The sequence below is a fragment of the Octodon degus genome, unplaced genomic scaffold, assembly GCF_000260255.1.
Source record: "Octodon degus isolate 3935 unplaced genomic scaffold, OctDeg1.0 scaffold00003, whole genome shotgun sequence".
Lineage (NCBI taxonomy): Eukaryota > Metazoa > Chordata > Mammalia > Rodentia > Octodontidae > Octodon > Octodon degus.
The window spans coordinates 32,903,391-32,925,636 of NW_004524579.1; the positions used below are offsets into that span (position 1 = coordinate 32,903,391).

Here is a 22,246-nt window from a genome sequence, read left to right on the forward strand (position 1 = left end):
GTTATTTCTTTTGCTGTGAAAAAATCTTTTTAATAAGATGAGATCTCAGTTTTGATTCTTTGAAGTACTTTCCATGCAGTTTGGGTTTTGTTCTTGAACTCTTTGCCTACGTCTATGTCTTCAAAATTTCTATCTACTTTCTCTTCTGGTATATTTAGTTTTCTGTTAAATTTACATGTTTGATCCATTATGAGTTTAGCTTAGGGGATGGTGATTGACATGTGTCTAATTTTACTGTTCTGCATGTGGACAATCAGTTTTCATCACCACTTATTAAAGAGGTTATATTTTCTCCAGTGAACATGTTTGGCTCTTTTGTCAAAGATAAAGTGGCTGAAGGTGTTTGCAGCTGTGTTTGTAGTTGTATTCTAATCTGTTCCACTGGTCCTCAGGTTTTTTTTTTTTCCTTCCCCCCCCCCCAGTATCATGCTGATTTTATCACAGTAGCACTGAATATAATTTGAAGTCAGGGATTGTGGTGCCTCCTGTCTTGCTTTTGTTACTCAGGATTGCCTTTGCTATTTTAGGTCTCTTCTGTTTCTAAATGAATTTTCTGAATGTTTTCTCTAGTTATGTGAGAGGTATGCTAATGGTATTTTTACTTGTGTGTCTTTATGTCTGTATAATAGTTTTGAAAATATGGCCGCTGTATTAGTTATTCCTATCCATGAACAGGGGATATCGTTCCATTTTCTGATACCTTCTTTGATTTAGTTTTTCTGACTACTGTAATTTTCAATATATCTATCTTTTAATTCTTTTGTTAGATTGATTCCTTAAAGTACTTCATTATTTTTTGGATGCTATTTTCAAGGGTGTGTTGTCCCTAATTTTTCTCTCAATGAGTTTGTTGTTTGTGTACAGGAATGATTTCTGAGTGTTAACTTTGGATCCTGCTCTGCTACTGAATTTGGTTATTAAATTTACAAGTCTCTTGGTAGAGATTTTGGGGTCTTTCATGTGGGGCATCATGTCATCTGTTAATAATGACAATTTAACTTTTTCCTTTCCAACTTTTATTCCTTTTATGTCTCCCTTTTGGATAGTTATCCTGAATAATGTTTCCGGAACTATATTAAATAAGAGTGGTTATAGTGGACATCCTTTGTCTTGTACCTGATTTTAGAGTGAAAGTTTTCTGTTTTTGTGGAGTTAGTGTGATATTAGCTATTGGTTTGTCATAGGTGGCTTTCTATAAGATTGAGGTAAAGACTATTTGGATTTTCTGTAGGGTTTTTATTACGAATGAGTGTTGGACTTTGTGAAAAGGTTTTATGGATCTATTGAGGTGATCATGTAATTTTTGTCTTTGATTCTGTTGATATAGTGTGTTACGTTTATTGATCTGCATATGTTGAACCATCCTTGCATTTCTGGGATGAATCCTACTTGGTCATGTTGTGTAATCTTCTTGATTATTTGCTGCATTCTGTTTGCCAGTATCTTATTGAGGATTTTTGCATAGATGTTCATTAAAGAGATTGGCCTGTAATTTTCTCTTTTGATTGGGTCTTTCTCTTGTTTTGGTGTCTTGCCTTCCAGAATAAGTTATGAGGAACTGCTTCCATTTCAATTCAATTAAAGATTTTGAGGAATATTGGTGTCAAATATTCTCTAAATTTCTTGTAGAATTCAGCTGTGACTTCATCAGCATGGGTTTTTCTTGATTGATAAGTTTTTTATTACGTTTCAATTTCATTAGCTGATATTAGGTTGTTTAGAATGTTTATATCTTCTTGATTTAGCTCTTGTAATTCATACATTTCTAGAAATCTGTCCATTTCTTCTGTGTTTTCCATCTTCTCTGAGTAAAGATTTTTGAAGAAGGTATTGATGATCTGAATTTCCATAATATCTATAGTAATTTCATCCTTTTTAGTCTTCATTGCAAGAATGAGTATTTTTCTTTCCTTTTTTGATAAGGATGGCAAGGGGGTTATTGATCTTATTTATTCTTTCTGAGACCCAACTCTTCTATTCATTAATTCTTTGTATTGTTTTCCTCATCTCAATTGCATTAATTCATGCTCTGATCTTTATAATTTCCTCCCTTGTATATGGGCTTTTGGATTGACTCACTTTTATTTTTCTGGAAGGTTGTTTATTTATGCTCATTCTTTTTTCAGTTTTGTTTTGATTGGGCATCGTTTTGTAATTTTTTTTTACTACTGCTTCTTACTTGTAATATTCTTTTACCTGTAATTTATTGATTTTAGGACTTATATACAATATATATGCAAAGTATGAAAACGTTTAAGAGAAGGTAAAAGCATATAAATAGGTAATCTTTAAACCCCTGCTGAGACAAATAATCTATAAAATTGTCTTCTTAAGTCTTTTTTCTTTGTCATTCACTGAGACCAAGGAAAGGAGAGAACTTTCTTTTTACTATAAATTACAATTAAAATGATTTTCTCTTGAAATTTATCTCAGCTGATCTTTTCTTTTTTTCATATTTTTCTCTATTGCTTAAAGATATTCTATTACTTTCAAGCAGGGGTATCTCTGACTTGTTGAATAATACTTCTGATTAATTTTTAAATAACTTGCCAGTTACTTGTCCCAGTAGGCATATTTGCTTATTTATATGTAGCAAAATTTCAAAAGTATGTCTAGTCTTAGAAGTTCCAGCTTGAAAATAGAATTGCAGGGACTACATTGAGGCAAAAGAACTTTATTGGCCAAGGCTGATGTGGACTTATGTGGCTGGTAGCACTATAGTGTGGGATTTCTAGGTAAGTCTCCATTTCACTTCTCGGTTATACGAGAAGAACTAGCACTATGCAAGCATTTAAATCCCTAGTTTTGAATAGATGGATGCTTGTAAAAAGAGTCCTTGGTCTCCTCACTGTAGTCTGTTACCTCTGTTCTTGCTATTAATGACTGTAACACTTGAATGGATGCTTCTGACAATAAGTTCTCCGTTTCCCATCTATTAGGTGAATATTAAAAGCATATGTAAATAAATTCAGTGACCTGGTAGTTGCTGTAGTAATTCTACCAACTTTAGTAGTAGTAACTTTTCAACTAATCTATGCATTTTTGCTGTATGTTGATTTGTTTCTGTTATCTTTTTTCCTCTTTAAATTAAAAAAAAAAAGAATGGTGGCATTTTTTTTTTTCTGAGTCAACCTCAGACAAAAACTAGAATATGAAACTGGTGTATAAATAATGGTAGGCTTTCCAAACATGCCCAGAGTTGCAACATAAATGTCCAACCTCACAGATACATTATAGTGAAAGATCTCTTGGCTGAGTGTTGGCAATTTTAGTGTAGTTATTCATACCATTTGCCTTCTGAGAGGTCTCCTTTAGAAGCAGATCCCCAATATCCTATCAATCCCACTGCTTGGCTGCCAGCCCAGAAAAATGGACTCATTCCATAGAATGACTCAGTTCAAAATTGAGGAATTCTAAAGAGGTACCAGCTTAAGTCTCCTTAAAGACAAAAGCATGCCTTATTCAGTACAGTGAGTGAATGATATTGTGCATTTACCGCACTAACCTGTTGGGAAAAGTGAGGCATCGAGTTGGGTAAGATGCCTCACATCAGACTGCATTGTAAGCAGCAATGCTACAGCAAAACTCATGCACTCGTTATGAGAAACTTCCGTCCCATTTTTTTTTCCTATGTTTTATTCACTGGAAGCTGGATGTCTACACATACTTGACTATTCTTCACATAATATTCAATTTCAATGCAGTGACAGCTAGAAAGCTGATGTAGAAATGGTTGTCACACTTGTTTGTAAGAAAGGATATGTAAGTGATTTCTTGGTTGTTCTACAATAAGGAAAGTGCAGATCAGATAATATAAAATTGAAATACTTAAAAGAAATTATGTAAAAAAATGAAAAACATCCCGTATAATTTACATAAATGATTATATTTCTTCAAAGATATGTTTCTAATACAAAGTGTTTTTAAAAATATCTTTCAAGTTTTATAAAGTTTGGCTGAACTGTGGCTATATATTTTTTTCTTTCACATAATTTTTTTGAGGCAAAGTCTTACTGTGTAGTTCAAACTGGCCTTGAACTCACAGCAATCCTCCTGCCTCAGAGCGTGAATGCTGATTACAGGCCAGTGTGCCACCATTCCTGGCATTTGTCAGATAATCCAAATTAAAATATTTAGTTTAAACATGAATATTGGCAATCACCTCTCCTATGCTTTTATCTGTATGCTAATTGCTCATTCAAACAGGTTTAGCTACCATCTAAATAAAGAACAGGCAGGATAAGAGCCATGAAATGAGAAGAAAACCCATTCCGTGACTCTGAGAGGGCTAAAGAGAAGAGGGAGGAGATCCTCATTAACCCGTGTGGGGTCGGAGATAACAAGCGCGCAACTTCAAAAACCAAGCCAAGTTCACGCAGTGCAGTGCAGAGTTATGCTTTGTCTGTAGTAAATCCATATCCTTTTCAGCATATCAATTTTAGCAAAAGACACAGAATTAGTCATAGACCATAAAGGTATCTATGAATTAAAATATGTACGGTCTCAGTGCTCTCAGTAATCTCAATCGTTTTCGCCAAGTCAAAGATTCATGAGGTTTATTGCTGGAAACACAAGGACAGAAAGAAAATGGCCTGCATATGTACTTCATGGGCTAATTGTTTTTAATTTAGAACTACTTCTTAATTAACTGGCCCCTGATAACCTAATATGATTCAACATCCTAATTAAATGGACTTGTCTATTTGTTAAGTCCTTCAAAATTCACATTTATCTTTTGCACGAACTTTTTTTTTTTCCTTTCTCTCACTGTTTCTGAGAGAAACTGTCCCACTGTAGGTATCAGTGTGCAAAAGGAGATATGGTGCAGAGAAAGTGAGTGTTCTAGGCTTAATAATGCTTTTCCTCATACAGAAAAGTGAATCTTCTCTTAGAGCTTGATGTTCCAACAAGTGAAATGTTGTATATCACCTACTTTCCTCTTAGACATGTTGGCATCGTGACATTTGATCATGTAGCCTGTATGTCTACACAGATGTCCCCAAAACTGAACAAGGCTACATATAGTGGAACCTCTCATGACCTGCTCCAAATAGGAATGTGCTATTATTTAGAAATCTGTCATTAATTGTTATATTAGGTATATCTGAAAATTCTCTTTTAAGTCTTTATCTTTTAAAAATATTTACACTCATTGTCATTAATTAATTCACTCTGCTAATGATACTAAGAACTTTATGATATGAGGTAGAAGATACAAAATGTAGGCTTTGATAGAAATATTAAGAAATTATAAAAGAGTGAATAAAGCTTTTCAGACTTATTTAAGCTCCTCTACATATATGTCATGGGTTGATTGCCCAAATTTTTAAGCTTAATTTGCCCCAATTTTCCAAATGTAGTGCTTAATTGAATGATTGAGAGAATTTATAAAGAATGAGTATTTAAGATTTTTTCGGGCTGGCCAGATATCTCAGTGGATTAAAGCACCTCCTTAGGCAGAGGTAGGAGCTTGGGGGTTGGATCCCTGGCCTGCTGTGTCAGCCTTACCCCTCGTATGGCATTTGAGTCTGGGTGTGGTGGCACACACCTATAATCCCAGCTCTTGGGAAAATGAAAACAGGAGAATCCCTAGGAGTCCAATCTGTGTAGTGAGACCCTATAGACCCTGTATTAAAAATACAAAATAAGGTACTTTTTCATAGCAGATTGATAATGATTTTTAAAAGTGATTTGATAAATGGCTCACCTACAGAGTAGAAAAATATTTGATCAAATAGAAGTTATCCGTCAGAAAACTGAGGAAAAAAATTAAGCCTTCATAATTATAAAAGATAATAATAATTCAATTATCTGAAAATTAAGAAAAGCACACAGATAACCTAGATTCAGTTAGATATAATAAATATGATAAATGGGAGATGCAGTTTCATTTATTGGAAATAATTTAAGTTTTATGCAGATTACGTGCAGGTGGTACCTGATAGTAACATAATGTGTTCTGAGAACTATCTACTGAACCACATATAGAAAGACCCAGAAAACTTCCATGGTGTGGTGGGGGTCTGGAAAGGACTAAAAAGGATGTAAAATCCTCAGTTACTTACTCTGTTTTTGACACAGCCTTTGACAATGTAGATCTAGCCTGTTATATGTTTTCTTTGATTTTGTTCTTTCAAATAAAATTGTTACTTTGATCAGGAATCAAGGAGAAAATAAGTGGACTATTCAGTAGTGGAAACACTGCTGCACAAAATGGCAGTACTGATGGCTGATGAACACATCCATCTCTTGGCCAGCAGCTCTTTGGATCTTGGGGTCATATGTTCACTACTGAGTAGGTTTATTTTTTTATATTTATATTTACCCTGGTGATCGTATCCCTGAGTTACAACGCCAGCTAACTTTTTAAAATTTCTTTTCTCTCTGCTCTGTCCTGCCCTGCCCCAGCCCTGCTCCCGCCTCCCCACCTTCCCTTCCCCCTCCCCTCCCCTCCCCTCTCCTCCCCTCTCCTCTTTCATCTTGCTTGCTTGCTTGCTGAGACAGGGTGTCAGTAAATCACAGCATTTGTCAGGCTGGGCTATAACTTAGATCTACTTGAGCTTGAAGTGGAAGTCATAATATGATTTGTTTAGAAGTGTTGATGTGGGGGCTGGGGAGATAGCTCAGTAGAATAAGTGCTTGCCTGGGAAGTGCAAGGTCCTGAGTTCAATCCCCAGTACTGAAAAAAAAAAAAAAAAATAGTGTTGCTGTGTAATGGGAGAAAACACACAGCTTGAACACATACAGTAAAGGCTTACTGAAACCTCCCTGTGTCCTGCTTCTTAGTTCAAGGCAGCCCGAGAGGACCACGATAGGCTGGCTACTTGCCAAGTGAACAAAATCCAGAGGACTGTTTAGGAGCCTGCAGACCCTCAATGGAGTAATCATTTCTGGTCAACTACTTGTAAAACTGTTAACTTCAAACACCCTTCAGTATTAGTTTCTAATGGTCTTGTCTGACAATAATTTTCACCCTCCCTATAAACATCCTTTCATGTTAATTTTCAATAGTCTTGCTTGATAGATAATTATCTTTTTTCCCACACTCCACATCCACCTTGCACAATGAAGAAGTTAGATGACCTAGCAAAATGTAGCATATGTACAGAAAAAAAAAAAAAAAACAAAAAAAAAAACTGGAGAAATGTTTGAAAAACCATTCATGATAGAAAACTAAAAAGACCTCTAACATATTTCTCTTTCAGATAAGGTATAAAAATAGTACTGGTTTGATAAGTTGAGTGGCATTCTATTTCTCCCAGGCAAGTATTTGCTCATACTTTTAAAACAGTAATTAATGGGCCTGCGAGATAGTTCAGCGGCTAAAGCGGCTGCTTAGTTAGGCAAGCTTAGGCATGTGCAGGGACCTGGGTTCGATCCCTGGCACCACATGCTGCTCCAGTCCTGCCCAGGGCAGGCTGGGCTGGCCACAGAGTCCTGTGTGGGGGCACGCGCCTGTAATCCCAGCACTGGGGAGGCTGGACACAGGAGGATCACTATGAGTCCAAGCTGGTAATGAGACCCTGTAACAATCAGATACATTAAAATACTACCGCTACTACTACTACTAATAATAATAATAAAACAATAATTAGTGAGAGGTAGGCCTGAGTTAGAAACTCAGGAAGTCTGCAAAACACCCTTTTCACACACACACACACACACACACACACACACACACACACCAGTAATATTTTGTATTAAGGCCTCAAATCTGAAGAATAAAATGTACACTCTTAGATTATTTCATTTTGAACTCCACCAAAAAAAACTAATGGATTGGGTCAGTTAGAAAAGTCTCTTCCCATCTTAAATTAGCAGAGAACTTGTCTAAAAAGCAGATTTACGATTCTAAATATGATAGCATTTGCATAAATTATATGTAAACACTTTTTCTGAAACATGAGAATTACACAAGGTGAAATCTACTTGTGCATTTATTTAAAAACAAACAGGTAGAGCACCAAGGGAGATCTACTGGTGACACAATTCATAGCTCAGCATCTGTTGGGGAATGAGTTTTTATGGATTGCTTTTGCTCTTTGCATTGATTTTCATGTCTATGAAGTTTTTAAGAGAATAAACATAAAAAGCAATAAAAACAATATAGAATTTTATGATCTTTTAGGAAGACACATCCTAGAAGACAGCAGAGTGCTGTGTCGTGCTGAGAAAGAGGGCGAGGCTACGGGTTCCTACAGACCTGGATTCAAGCCCTAGCCCTGCCAGTTATTTGCTATGTGGTCTTGGGCAAATGACGTAAACTTCTTGAGAGAGTTAGCCTTTTAATTTGCAAAAACTCAAGGATTCCCAAGAGGAGTAAATTACCATAAGAGTGACTCAGGTTGCTAATATAAATTTGAATTATAGTCAAGCGATTGATGCAGTGATTATCATTAATTTGACTTTTATCTAACTCAATTGAAATTACTGTTCACACTGTTTTGTATCATGTTTGCCTTTCTGTTTTTTTCTACATTACAATAGCCAAATAGAGCCCTAATGTTCCCCATTCCCAAAACATACTCTGACTCATTTAATCAGTATCTCTAAGGCTTGGAATTGGGTAACTTTTTTTTTTAGGATTATCTGTAATGGAGAAATAATTTACACTACATGAACCCATTTTAAGTAATATATAATTCAGTGAATTTTGACAAATGGGTACATCTTTTTTTTAACCTATTTTGGAAAACACTTAAACATCAGTTTCTAAAATGTGTCATGGTATTTTAGGTTATTTCTCTTTTTCATAGAATTTAGGTATTCTGTAAGTGTTCCAGACAAATACAAATTGATTAACAACAGAGAGTCCTTTATTGCACTTATCATTCAGGCTTCATGCACAAAATGAGAACTGTGATTAGTCTTTACAACTGTGATACTCTTTACCAAAAATACATGCAAGGATCATAAATAAAAGTTTGCAGAAACACTTTATAGCAACAGATGATGTCAACTGCCTAAGGTCTTCCCATTGGATGCAGAGCATGCCACATGTGCTTCACAGGTACCATGTGACTGTACACATCCTTAGGTACACAGAAAAACTCTGAAACCCAGTTTCAAGAAATTGCTTTCAATAGCTAGTAATTAGCAGATCTAGGATCCAACCCATATGTTTGACCCCAATGTCTATGTAAGGCCACATCCCAATCTGGTCATATTTTGAGATTCTACCTTTCTGAAATCAACTCATACGCTCCTATTTTTAATTTGGAGAATGATTCTAAACAGTTGTTTCTATTTCTCAGCTGATGACCGTCCCAGCCAAAATGCCTTCTACAGAAAACAAGCCAATAGAAACAAGTAAAATTCCTCTGAGCTCACATTACTTTGATCTCCAGTAAAATCTTTACAAGGTGGTTATGGATTGTGTGTTTGCTCGTTTTCTTCTCTTATATCATGTAATTGTGAAGGGCTAATGAAACAAGGGGAACAAGGCTATAATTATGAACTGTGCCCCAGGGAAAGGAAGTTGGGCTGTGTGCTAATAAATTTTGAAATTCTCAAATTGTGCATGTATCACACCTAGGGGTGCTGTGAAACAATTGCATTATTAAGACCCTGGAAGTGGATGTCTTGTTCCTGACCATACTAAGCATCTTGTTTCTCTTGCGTTAGGGATATGTGTTTCAAAATGCATGATGTAGAGCTAGACCACAAAACCATTGGAGTTTCTGCCAGAGAACCCAGTGCATCTGTTTCAAGGCCATTTCCTGATAATGATGCATTCCAGTAAAGTGAAGCGTAGATCAGGGAGGAGGAAAGAAACTGAATTCTGTTTCTGGTAAAGCTGAGTTCATTTGTCTTCATATTTACAGATATTTTGAAAAATTTCTTATATGTATTTGATATTCAATAAATGTTGATTGAACTGTTTTGAAGCTTTCTTTGAAGGATATGCTATGTTCTGGGTAACTTAGAAAGGCAAAAAGGTCAAAGGAGCACATGACATTGGTGCCCAAGGACTTAAATGGGATCTTGCACCATTTTGACAATCTCATTTGCCTAGGAGCTTGTCTAGAAGATCAACTAAACTCAATACCTTAATGTTCAGAAAAAAAATAGAGGAGCGAGCTCTCCAAGTTCAGGGAACTTCCCAGTCCAGAGAAAGCTTTATACCAAGCAATTTAAGGCAAGTTGTGGATTTTCTTTTAAAAAGAAAATAAATCCATGAAACCACAATTTGAGTGATTCCAGTAGTTTGGGACTGAGACTAGCCCTGCTTTCAAAGGATAATGCTGTGACAGCATCAAAAACGTTCTAAGTGTGGTTTTTCTTTAAGGACTGTGAAAGAAGAAGAGAAATGGAAAGTAGGTTAACTGCTCAGTGCTTTGTTAATCCTATTAATAGGCCTGAAGGTGCTTGATTCTGTCTTTCGAGAGTGTTCCAGTCATATATATTTTACAATTTAAAGGGCTCTCCTTGTGTGTAGTTGTTGTTATTTCATCTTTGTTGTTGTTGTTGTTGAAAGATTTATTTTTAAGAGTTTGGAATAATGTGCAATTTTTATTAGGAATTTTTTATGTTTTATAATTTTCCCTGTGTGCAACTCAGACTTTCACCTACATTATCCTCTTTGTTTGGCCTGATTTTACTTGCATTATTTTTGAGAATATTTTTGCTCTTGGCTTCTTTCACACAGAATCCTAGATAATGCTACTATCTCTTCTTAGATCCTAACTGAACATTCTGATGTTTCTCCTCTATTCCCCATCATTATATCGTTTCCTTGGTTCAACACATAATTTTAAAATTAATGTATTAGTAAAAGTGCAGATGATTATAGATTTAATTAAATGCCACTGGTAAAGGGCAGGGTGGTTTTCCTGGGTTAATTATTTACCATAGCTTTTAGAATCTGCAGAGTTCAACAAATGTGAGCTGAGACCAGTTACAATGCAAATATTTAGAATTTGTTATAAAAGCTGTTGGGCCAACTTGAAGAGACTTGTGGGGGACAGAGCATAATGGTTGACTTTGGACTCCCCTCCACTTTTTAAAGTCTTTTTCATTAATATATGTTTGTCATTCATTACATATACATTTGCTTTGAGCAATTAGTACATGTACATTATATTTTATGATTTTTTGGTCCCCTTTTCTCCCCTATGTTCCTTACCCTCTTTCCTATAGCCTCTTCCACATCTTGATCCTTTATTTAACTCTTTAATTTATATTATGCTTACATGTATTATTTGTTTTTAGTCAGTTATTTAGTTTTTGATACCATGTCTCACTATGCAGTTCAGACTCATAGTGATCCTCCTGTCTCAGCCTCCCCAGTGTTGGGATTATAGGTGTGCACCACCAAGCCCAGTTTCCAGGTCCAGCATGGCATGTGGTACCAGGAATCAAACCTGGATCCTTGTTCTTACCAGGCACAGACTTAGACCACGGCGTTATCTCCCCAACTCCCTATGCTTGCATTTAATATAATTTATATTTGTATTTTAGGTTTCTCATATAAGAGAAAGCACACAATACTCAGCTCTGTGTGTCTGATTTCACTTAACATATGGTCTCAAGATCCATCCATTTTCTTATAAATGATACAAATTCGTTCTTTGTGGCTAGTAAGACACTATATAACATTTTGTTTATCTATTCTATTGATGAACATCTGGCTGTGTGCGTATTTTCTCTCTGTAAACATGAGTATACTTGCATCCCTGTCGTATGATGAATGTTAACTCTTTTAGGAATATTCACAGAAGAGGGTTTTTAAGTTCTCCTTCATCTATGCATTGACCCTATTCTACTACGTCTAGTTTTTCTCTACTGCCTCATTCAGAAAAATGTTATTAATAGTCTCCACCCCAACCCTTTGTCTCTTTCCCTTTATCCATTTGACAAAAATGTTGTGCCTCCTTTAAGCAAGAAACTACTAATATTAGTTTGGCTGATAGTGGGAGGCAATGAATTTAATGAGTTTATCTAACCAACACAAATGAGATCTGTCAGTTTATATATTCCTTCCTTGGTGAACTCTTGCCATAAAACAGTTCACATTCCTTCTTTTTACTGGGTTTGTCACAAATATTTTAGGAGGACTTCAGGCACTCTAGCTGGACAGAAGCTCCAAGTCAAAGATGTCTTTCAGAATACTTCAAAAAAACTCTCCAAAGCTCACTTTAGAGAACACTATAGGGGAAAATAATAAAACAAAAGAAATTTCTACCAAAGACTGAAATCCAAAGTAAAATAACATGGTACAAACTCTATCTTTTTGCTTACATGCAATGTGAGTTATTCACATTTTATGATTTTTCTTGAATTTTCCTGAAGTGATAGCTGTTTTATGCATCTAAAACATGTGCAGGTGTGCGCAGTTGCAGGTGTGCATTCATCAGCCCTTATGACCATGCTCATCCTGTACAATTAATGCCCGATGTAACCCAGCTCATGATGTTTGCTGGAAAAAATATTTTAGCTTGTCTCCTCATATTCATTCCTTGTATTTTATCTCAGTTATTTGTATTTCTTTAAAAAGTTAAGATCATTTCATTTTCTGACATTTGAAATCATTCCAGAAAGACACTTCACCTTTAGTTGAATTGATAAAACTAATGTCACTTTTAGATCCCAGGGAAACAGGTTCTTTCGGATGCTGCTGGTAGATTTCAAAGTGTGCATATTCTAGTCCAGCCTTTGCTTAGTTAGGGAAAACAATGGATTCATATTTGCCTAGGTGTATAATTTTCTAAATATAAATGAGGTTATTAACTGTTGAGTTGCATAACCAGAGAAAGCAGTACCAACCTTCTTTTAAAATATAAACCCTCTTACAGTCACACAAAATGTATTCAACCTTAATACATTCAGTGGAAATGTGTAGAGAAAATAAATGGTAAATGTTTGTTTTGGTATTCTATATACTTCAAACTTGTACTCCTGCTGTTTAATGTGTAAGCATTTAGATTCCACAATTATGTCGCCCTTCGCAATACTATCATCTACCAAAATGAGCTCAGATTCCAATAGGAAAACAATGTTTTTTCGCTATCAGAAACTTACAGTTAAGTTTATCAGAATCTTGTGAAGATGGCGAAAAAAAGCTTTGGACTTTTTTGTTTTAAAAAAATTAATACAAATGACCTAGCAGGAGTATTTTTTTGTTTACATTAGAGAATACATTGATTTTCAATAGTTTTCTTGGAGAAACAAATGTTTAGTAAACTGGAGCAAATTTGATGCAACAAATATATTCTTGGTAACAGCTTATTATACTTTTCCACTATAATGTTTACATTTACCTTTATTTATTTGACTAATGTAGTAAATTTCTATGTTCTTTTGTTCAAAAATAACAGAAACTGATATGCCAATCTTTAACAGGAATTGTAGTCAGGTTTCATCTCCAGCCCGGAGTATGCTCAGTGGTGACACTGTAGAGATGAGCTCCACCACCTGGCTGGCTTTTGGCATGCTACAAACTGCCCTGTCCTTTTCGAGCAGCTCCAGAGCACACAGGCAAAGCTGATTGCTTTTTTTTCTTTTCTTTTTTATTTTTTTAAAGATTGAGAGTTTTTATTTCCAGCAAACTTTGCTACAAACTGAGAAGAAAAATATCAAAATTAAATTCAAATTACCAGGAACAATGGACTTATTTACAAAAATAGGCAATGGAATAGATTTAGGCTACAGGCCACAGTCTGACTCCTGTCCTTGTGCATCCAATAGACATAATAAAATAGTTGTAGTTACAAAGCCAATAGAAGACATGAGATGCATGGGAAAATGTAAAAGCCCTATTTTCTGCTTCTAACAATTACTTGGAGAGCAAAAATTATTTCAAGCAAAAATAATGACAATATAAAGGGGTTTCTTAATAAATAGAAGATATGCTAAAAAAAAAAAGAAAAGAAAAAAGAAAGTAAAAGGTTGCCTAAACAGAATTACGCTATTATAAAGTGAGTATGCAATGTAAATTATAACACAGGATATGAGAAGTACAAGTAACGAAGTGACAAACTTAAGAAGTGTCTTACAGCAAAGCCTCACTCGTAAGAACCACCTTGGAATTCTTTGCGCTTTTTGTGTGCTGACTTTGTGATTCCTTTTCAGCATGAACCGTCACTGTTCTCTTGACTAAGAGAATGTGTTTCCTCTTCAAGATCCATTTCTCAGTTTAAGGAAAAACCGAGCAAAAGGGTAATTCAAGACCCTCGGTAGCCAGCTCTGTGTAAGTGTAATTTCAAAACAATGCTGCCAGATCCAAGTCCATCTTCTTGCCATTTGAAGGGCAATTGTCCAAGAGTTGGTGGGAAAGAAATCAGGTTTACTAACCCTGGGAAGGTAGAGTGAAGCTTTTCTCCCAAATCAAAGACGATCTTAGGCAACGTTGCTAGGAAAAAAGGATGTTAGCCCATCCTATGATGTTTGTTTGAATATTCTATATTTAGCTCTCAGGGAACAATGGGCAGGAAGGCATCATGGTGAGGGGTCTTTGTTATCCATGGCTGTGTTTTCTTTTCTGCTAGAATGAGCTTGAGATCACAGCCAAACTTAGTCTCCAAAAACAACACCTATAGTTCTGTACATAAACACATTATTTCCCTGCAAGTCAAACATTATCCCACTTTTAATTAAAAACATTTTGCTTGATGTAGCAGCGCACACCTTTAATCCCAACACTGTAGGAGGCTGAGGCAGGAGAATTGCAAATGCTAGCCCATGTTTCACACTCATTGACTTCCCCAGTCCCCTTTTATTCAGAGACAGTGCAAGGCCCTGGGTAAATCCCTTATACTGGAAAAAAAATGGTCAGTAAGTCTTGGCTCGCACTTTAATGTTATCTGAAGATCATCAAAGTTTCCAGGCCCTGAAAAAACTTAAGATTACCAAATAACATATCTTGGACTAGAGTTTGTCTACTTCCTTTTCCTGTAATTGTTAACCTTAAAAGTCAGTATCTCAGTCATTTAAATGCAGTTTTCTTTAGAATCTACTGTACTGGACAAGGAGGAAAAAGGATAATTTACAAGTTATTCTTTGCAAAATAGGGCCAATCTTGAATAGGAAGTAAGACACAAAACATAACCATTATGGCTTCTTCTTTCCTCACACTTTTAAATGTTTCATAACTTCTGTCAACCAAAAAATTTTGACCAACTGTAAACATAAAGAAAAGGGTGAGCTGAGAACTGCACTGCGTGGCTAGAACGCTCCACTGTCAGAACTTTAACAGGAAGCTGCCTTCAGCTCTGCCCTGATTAATCTTTAAAATGCACAGAACAGCAGGAAAGGTGGTCAGAGCTGTAAATGTCTTTGTGCTAATGATGGCTTTCCTCACCAGGAACAGCTGGGGGTAAGACTTGACAAAGATCATATTATAAATGTTTTATATAGGAAAATGTTAGGTCGGATTGAGACATGGTCAACTGATGAGGTTACTGCCAAGAAATAAATAATAGTCTCATGAGTAGTGCAATTAGTCATTGGTGACTATTGTGTTTTTAATCAGAGCTCCAGCAGGGCCTGAAATGGCTGAAATAACCTAGTGATTTGGTTTAGGAATAAAACCAGTTTTTGAAAAGTCAGCCAGGCAGCCAGGCGGTTTCCTGTCATTTTCTATACCGCCTTTGTTCTGAGAAGTTTGGTAACTTTGTTTTAATCTACACCCATAGCTTATGGGAATTGATGGAGGATTGTGTGGTTTTGTTATGTTGGGTCTATGTTCAAAAGATTAGTTTTTGACTCCCTATTTCTTGGCAAGTCAAGAGTGGAGAGGAATGATTGGATCCTAAAGCTATGGAGCCACACTCACGACAGATACAGACCCTAGTAATGCAGGGTTAAGGAAGTTGCGGTGGGTGGGAAATAGCCATAATTGTAGTTCTTAACCCAGGGAACTGGAATCCAAAGCCTGCCGCTTACCATCACACCGCAGTCACCCTTTAACCCTAGATGTGCGGCTGACCAGTCGGAGAGTGTTTCCACTTCCCCCTAAGCCAAGTCTCCCACGTGACCCGTGACATTCATCCTGCCTCAGGATTATGGTTCTCCTCACCTCCACCCCTCTTCTTCTGTTTACCTCAGCAAGCTGCAGTTCTCACCTTATCTCCTCTGTGAAGTCTTGTTTCCGTTTTCCAGGTATGAGGGTCTCTCTCTTTTTCTCTGAATTTCTATTAGACCCAGAGCCCTAGATTTACTGGGGTAGATCTCATTTAAAAAAACTTACCACATGAAGAGAACCTTCTCCCCAGTCACATAAGGGTCAAGTAATGTATGCAATATTATTTTTAGTCTCTAAATGGTATGTTTTTTTTTCTAAAAACAAAATTCATATTCAGAAATTTCTGTTAATGTAAGCATCTACACTCTGTAGAAAGTGCTCTTGGGAGACAAATAAGCATTTTCTTGCTACCGATTACTTTCTTTGTATATACAATCTCTTTCTTCCAAGTGTTTACTACTTATAAAATGCCACATGTAAATATTGGCCAAAAAAAAATGAAAATGATCAGTAGACATTCTCTTCTAGAGAGGTCTTGGATTTTCATCTTATTCTTGAAATCACATGGCTCTGCGACTTACGTAGAAATATGCTTAAATGAGAAAATTTAATAACGTGGCATTTATTTTCATAGATATCTGCCTATGAATCCATAGATGCTATCTAATTTGGCTTTCTCCTACCTCAGAGGCAGAATATAGCAGGAGATAGTTTGACTAGTATGGTTTTTCTCAGGTAATTAGGCAAAGCAGTAAAACTTTGGCATGACTTCCTCAAAGCAGCAGCCAGCCAGAAAATGAACCCAGTCTGCACAATTATCAGGCTAGTGTCTGAAAACTTACTGAAACATCTAATAAGGCAAGCACACAGGGAGCAGGCGGCTGGGGAGATGCTGGTCATAGAATGCAAAATCTCAGCTAGGGAGAAGAAGTTTTAAGAGAACTAGCATGCATCAGGGTGCCATGTTTAATAACAAGAATCATATTTTTGACAATTTCTAAGCAAGTGGACTTTATTTACTTATGTGTTTGCGTTACTGGAGATTGAACTCAGGACCTTGTGCTTGTGAAGCAGATGCTTATGCTGCTGAGCTATCTCCCCAGGCCAGAAGGTGGCTTTTAAATATTCTCAGCACAAAAGCAATAATTGTGTGTTTGTTAATTCAATTTATTCATTCTACCATGTATAATATTTATATGCACATGTATTTCAAACATGTTGTACACATTAAATATATGCACTTTGTATTTGTCAATGTAAAAACTAAAAACATTTTTAGAAAATGAATTTCTTTAAAACTGTATTTTTGTGTATGAAAATATTGCTTAGAGTTAGGAGCTTGTAAAGTACCCATGTATCATAAAACTACATAGAAAATAGATGGATTATCTATAAAGTGTCATTTTCCTGCACTAGAGCAAGGAACTTCTTATACAGATCAGTAGATTGTTCTGAGTGAGGCCGATTAGCCTTGAAGCAAGCGCCTGTGGTGAGTACGGCAGCTTCTTCCTTGACTAGCCATAACAGAAGAGGTATCTTCATGAATGTGCTCTACTTGTCCCTTCTAGTGGTTGTTCAGAGAAACCGATGTCCTGGCTTCTAATCTTGGCTAAATGTTAGAATCATCTGGGAAGCACTAAAATGTGTGAAGACTTCTGTCTCACCATCAGAATTCTACCTTGCCTGCTTTGGGGGGTGCGGCCCAGGCACAGAGCTATCCTAAAGGCAGCCACATTTGAGAACCACTGAATTTAGAAAACCCATTTTCTGGTCTTAGAGACTGTTCTTTGGGAAATATTGGCTATATTATGTATACTTTCCGATCTGTTCGGCAGTTCTGCTTTATTGCAGAGCTAGCATTTTCAATTTTGGAAGAGATAGAAAAGACCTTTTCAATGTACAGCTTTCCAGAATTTAGTTTTTACATTTCTTTTCTTTTCTTTCTTAGCTAAGGTCCTGATTGAAAGCATCTAGGAAAGTAATAAATAAAACCCACTTCCTTAGAAAAATGAATCATGGAGTCCATTTGAAAAGATGAGCAAGAAAGATTTTCACCTTGAACTCTCAATAAATTATTGAAGCTAAGATTTTTAAAAAAAAAATTCAAACACATGTAACACCTTCAGTACCTGAGTTTTGAGTAAACACAGTTATATTGCTTCAGAAACTATTTAATTGTCCTAGAAGCAAAATTAAGAGCAAATAAGAGTATAATCGAAGACAGATATTGTGAAACAGGAAGAACATGTTCAATGGGAAGGAGAACAAAGCAAGGGGAAGGGAGAAAGGGGAGTAAGACAATGAAAGAAAAACTGGAAGCAGACTTTTGTAAAATGGGGAGGAAAAAAGTATTAAAGGGTGGAGAGAGAAATGGGAGAAAGAAGAAGAATTAAGATATATTATGGATGATACAAATTTCCTGTGAAGAATATAATCATGTATGGCAAATATGTGCTAAGTTTTAAACATATATTTTAAAAAGCTTGACAATTTTTTTTTAATTATGTGGAGGAAACACACACGTAGTTGGGCTTTTGAGGGAATGGTAATGGTAGTTGTCAACAATGGAGGAAATTGCTCTAAAGTTTAACGGGATCAAATCAGATGAACTGGCTCCTTCTTAACCCACGGCTTTTCCATTCTGGAATGTGTGGTTGAAAAGAGCTACAGTGTCAGCCTCCGGGAAGTTTAATCTGACAAGGGTCAAGTACACAATGACCATGGAGAAACGTGGTTCCAAAGCAGGCTGCTGGGCTGTTGGATCTTACGAATCTTTAGAACTCTAAATTCCATGTCCTCCCTGCAGGAATTCAGATCCAGACCATCTGCATAGACTGGAGGTTGTGTTTGCCTGCCCACTGGAAAGATTGACCATCATCTTCTACGAGGTGCACTGGCTTTTGCTGGTCCTCAGATTCCACCCCAGTGTTGTTTCACTGAACCCACACACTCAACCTGCCCCCCTGTACCTCAGTGATTTTCTATCCCTCTCCTGATTTGTGAGCACATATTAACAGTACATTTGTTATGTGGACCCTGTTAAATATTTATATAAATAAGAAAATAAGTTGTGATCATTAGATCTATGGTATGCATTCTAAAGTCCTTTTCCTCTATAACTATTGTTTTGCACTATGAATGACACATACCAGTAAGCTAAACAAGTAGTAATGAATACTTCATTAATAGTGCTAGCTAAAAATTCATTTGTTGGTGTTTTAATAAGAGCTTTATTGAGATATGACTTATACATCACAAAATCCATGCTATTCATATGCACAATATTTTTGTTAAATTAACAATTTTGTGTCATCATCACTATCTAAATCCAGAATATTTTATTTTCCTCTTTTTCTCCTCCTCCCTACATAAAACCTCATATCCATTAACAGTGGCTCACCTTCCTCCTTCTCCCCAGAACTAGGCAAACATTCACTTAGATCCTGTTTCCATAGGCTTGTTTGTTCCAGAGTTTCATATATAGAATCATAAACTATGTGGCTTTTTGCTTCTAGCTTCTACCACTTAGCAATGTCAGTCAAAATGTCTCTGCTCAGGGGACCTCTGTTCCTCAATCTGACTGGCCAACTGCAAACTTCTCTGTAAGAATACTCCTTAAGCAACTTTGAGTTTTAGTAACTTCAGGTCCAGCATGGCAAGTTTCACTAGATACTGGCTTCACAGTGCTGTTTCTTTTTGTGGGTATATAGGAGCTAGAGTGGAATAGGCAAAGTGTGAGAACCCGTAGTCCAAGAAACTGTGGATGTAAGTGAGTTGAGAAGGTGAAAGTGCAAGGTAGGAAAGGACTTCCTAAGGGCAAAAAGAATGATGGTAGAAAAGAGTAGGATCACTAGAGAAGGTTGTCCTATGAAAATGAACTCTGAGGTTAATACCAGTACTTTTACTTGTTTCTAAAGACTTCCACAAATAAAACTACATATAGAGATAGAAATGTCAACAGGGAACTATGTATCAAAATGGAGGAAATTTTTAATTTATAATAATTCTAAATGTACATCTGCATTCCTTGATGAAACAGTCAATATTCTACCAAATTACAACTTTTCAAAAACAAAACTGAAAATGATTTGGATCAATTAGCAAAGAAGAAATAGAATATTTCTATAACTTACAAAAATTCTCACAGAAAATCACCAAGCAAAACAATATCTTTTCATAGAGAAATTCCTTAAATTATTTAGAAATCTGATAATATTAGTAATATTTAAACTATTCCAGAGCAGAAAAAGGGAAAATTTTTGTACTTTTTGAGGTGAATTAAAGACTGTTAGGAAAAAAAAAATCTTGCTTTTAATACTGATGGAACAATTAGGTAAGATATAGAAAACAGGTCCAATGATGTTTTTTGTTTGTTTGTTTGTTTGTTTTGTTTTTGTTTTTTACTTTATTGGGGATTGAACTCAGGAGTTTGTACTTACCTTGTTGGTACTTAATGCCACTGAGCTATCTCCCCAGCCCATTAACAATGATTTAAAAGTGATGCATTATGAATGAATGAAATTTATTTGAGAAACATAAATATTGTTTGTAAGGTAATCTAGTAAAACTGAGTTAAGGAGGAAAATCAGAAGATCATTTCATTTCAATAGAGGAAGAAAGGGCAATTGACAAATTCTATTCCTGTTAAATCAGCCAACATCTTGCTAAATGGGAGCACACCTAGGGACTTTCCAGATAAAATCAGGAACAAGAAAGACATGGTCTCTACTTCTCTTGAATTGTATACTGGAACTGCTAACCAATGCAAATGGACAAGACAAAAGCTAAAAGTATAGACATTTAAAAAGAGCTAAAAGTTTGTATAAAAAATGATGTGGTGACACACATTTGTTATCCTAGTATTTTGGGAGGCTGAAGCAAGAAAACCACAAGTTCAAGTGCAGCCTGGGCAACTTAGTAAATTTAGTGAGATGCTGTCTTACAATAAAAAATATAAAATATGACCTTAAGAGCTTGTCTGGAGGTGCTAGCAGGGAAGTGCCACTACTCTTCCTATCACCATCACAGAGGGAATGGTCCTCCTCTCTCCAAGGTACTTGTCCTGTGTGACTGAAAGGAGACTGATGGGAGGGACAAAGAGTACACTATCTAGCTTGCCAGATCAGCTGAATGAACCTCAACTATCAACAGGGTGACAGATGTTGTAGCCAGGTCACCTCACACCCTCAAATATAAAATAAATGTTGAGGACAGATATGGCTCAGCGTGAAGGCCCTGGCCTCAATCTCCAGTGTTTCTGAGAAAAGCATGACCTGTAAAATTGGAATAATGACATTTATAGAAGAAACTTAGCAAAACCTTGACTAATAAAATCAATTAACAAAAGTCAATAATGAGTAAAAGATCACAGCCCGAGGCTGAAGTTAGGAAAACAAATACAATATATTTAGCTGTAACATAAAATATCTAAAGTCTCTAGGAGAGAAGCCATACCTTAATTACTAAAATCATAATAGAAGACTTAACCACGTTGAATTTTTACATCAAAGTTTTGCTCAGGAAAATCTAAGACCACAAAGATGGTAAGGAAAGAACAATGAGGAAAGGATAACTCTTTCCGAAGGTAAACATTTTATGAATAATCATATATCAAACAGCGCATCACAAGACAATTGTATCAGAGGACAGAAGAAAAAATCCACAAATAGATGTAACTGCACTTGAAAATTTATATGGTAGAAGTGGCTTCTCAAATCAGTGATGAAGAAATGCATTTTTAAGTGTTTTATTTCAATAGCTAGAAGAAGACAAGTTTGGATCAATTCTTGTAATACACTTTATAACTATTCCAGATGAATTAGACATGTACATATAAAATTGCAACTACATAAATATTAAAGGAACACACTAAATTCTTTTGTTGTCTAGGGTAGAAAAATCTTTTTTTTTTAATATACAACTTTTTAATGAGAAGCTGGACAAATCCAGATTTCTATTACTTTCACTTCGCTTTGTTAATTTACTCGACTGACAAAGCTACGGTATCTAACTAAAAGAAACTGGATTTAACACCTGATTCTTAGGATGCTGCTTGCTCTTCAGTAAACACAATTTTTATTTATATGAAAGGGAATTGCTTAGACCTAAAAGCTCACTAGATGATTAGGGGTTTAAATTGTGAATATTCCTCTATCTTCTCCAGAGGCAACCTCAATTATAGTTTTTGCTTGAGATGGTAATTCAACCTGAGTGCTGACTAAAAAAAGAATTCTTCAATTGGAAAAGAAAGGAAGAGAGAGGAAAGAAAAAGAAAATTCTGTTAAC

The 22,246-nt window shown here is 35.9% G+C and overlaps 1 protein-coding gene across 3 annotated transcripts in view; it reads left to right on the forward strand.

The window, feature by feature from the left end:
* The window catches only part of Rab27b (RAB27B, member RAS oncogene family), a 158,644-nt gene that overhangs the window by 112,886 nt on the left and 23,512 nt on the right, over positions 1 to 22,246 (forward strand). Inside the window, exon 2 of one of the 3 annotated variants that reach the window (XM_023715048.1) lies at positions 6,160 to 6,295. The exons of the other annotated variants lie outside the window; for them this stretch is intronic. Within the exon in view, the coding sequence (XP_023570816.1) occupies positions 6,282 to 6,295 (14 nt within the window). The 5' untranslated portion in view covers positions 6,160 to 6,281. The remainder of the gene's footprint in view (positions 1 to 6,159; positions 6,296 to 22,246) is intronic. 3 annotated transcript variants of the gene reach the window in all.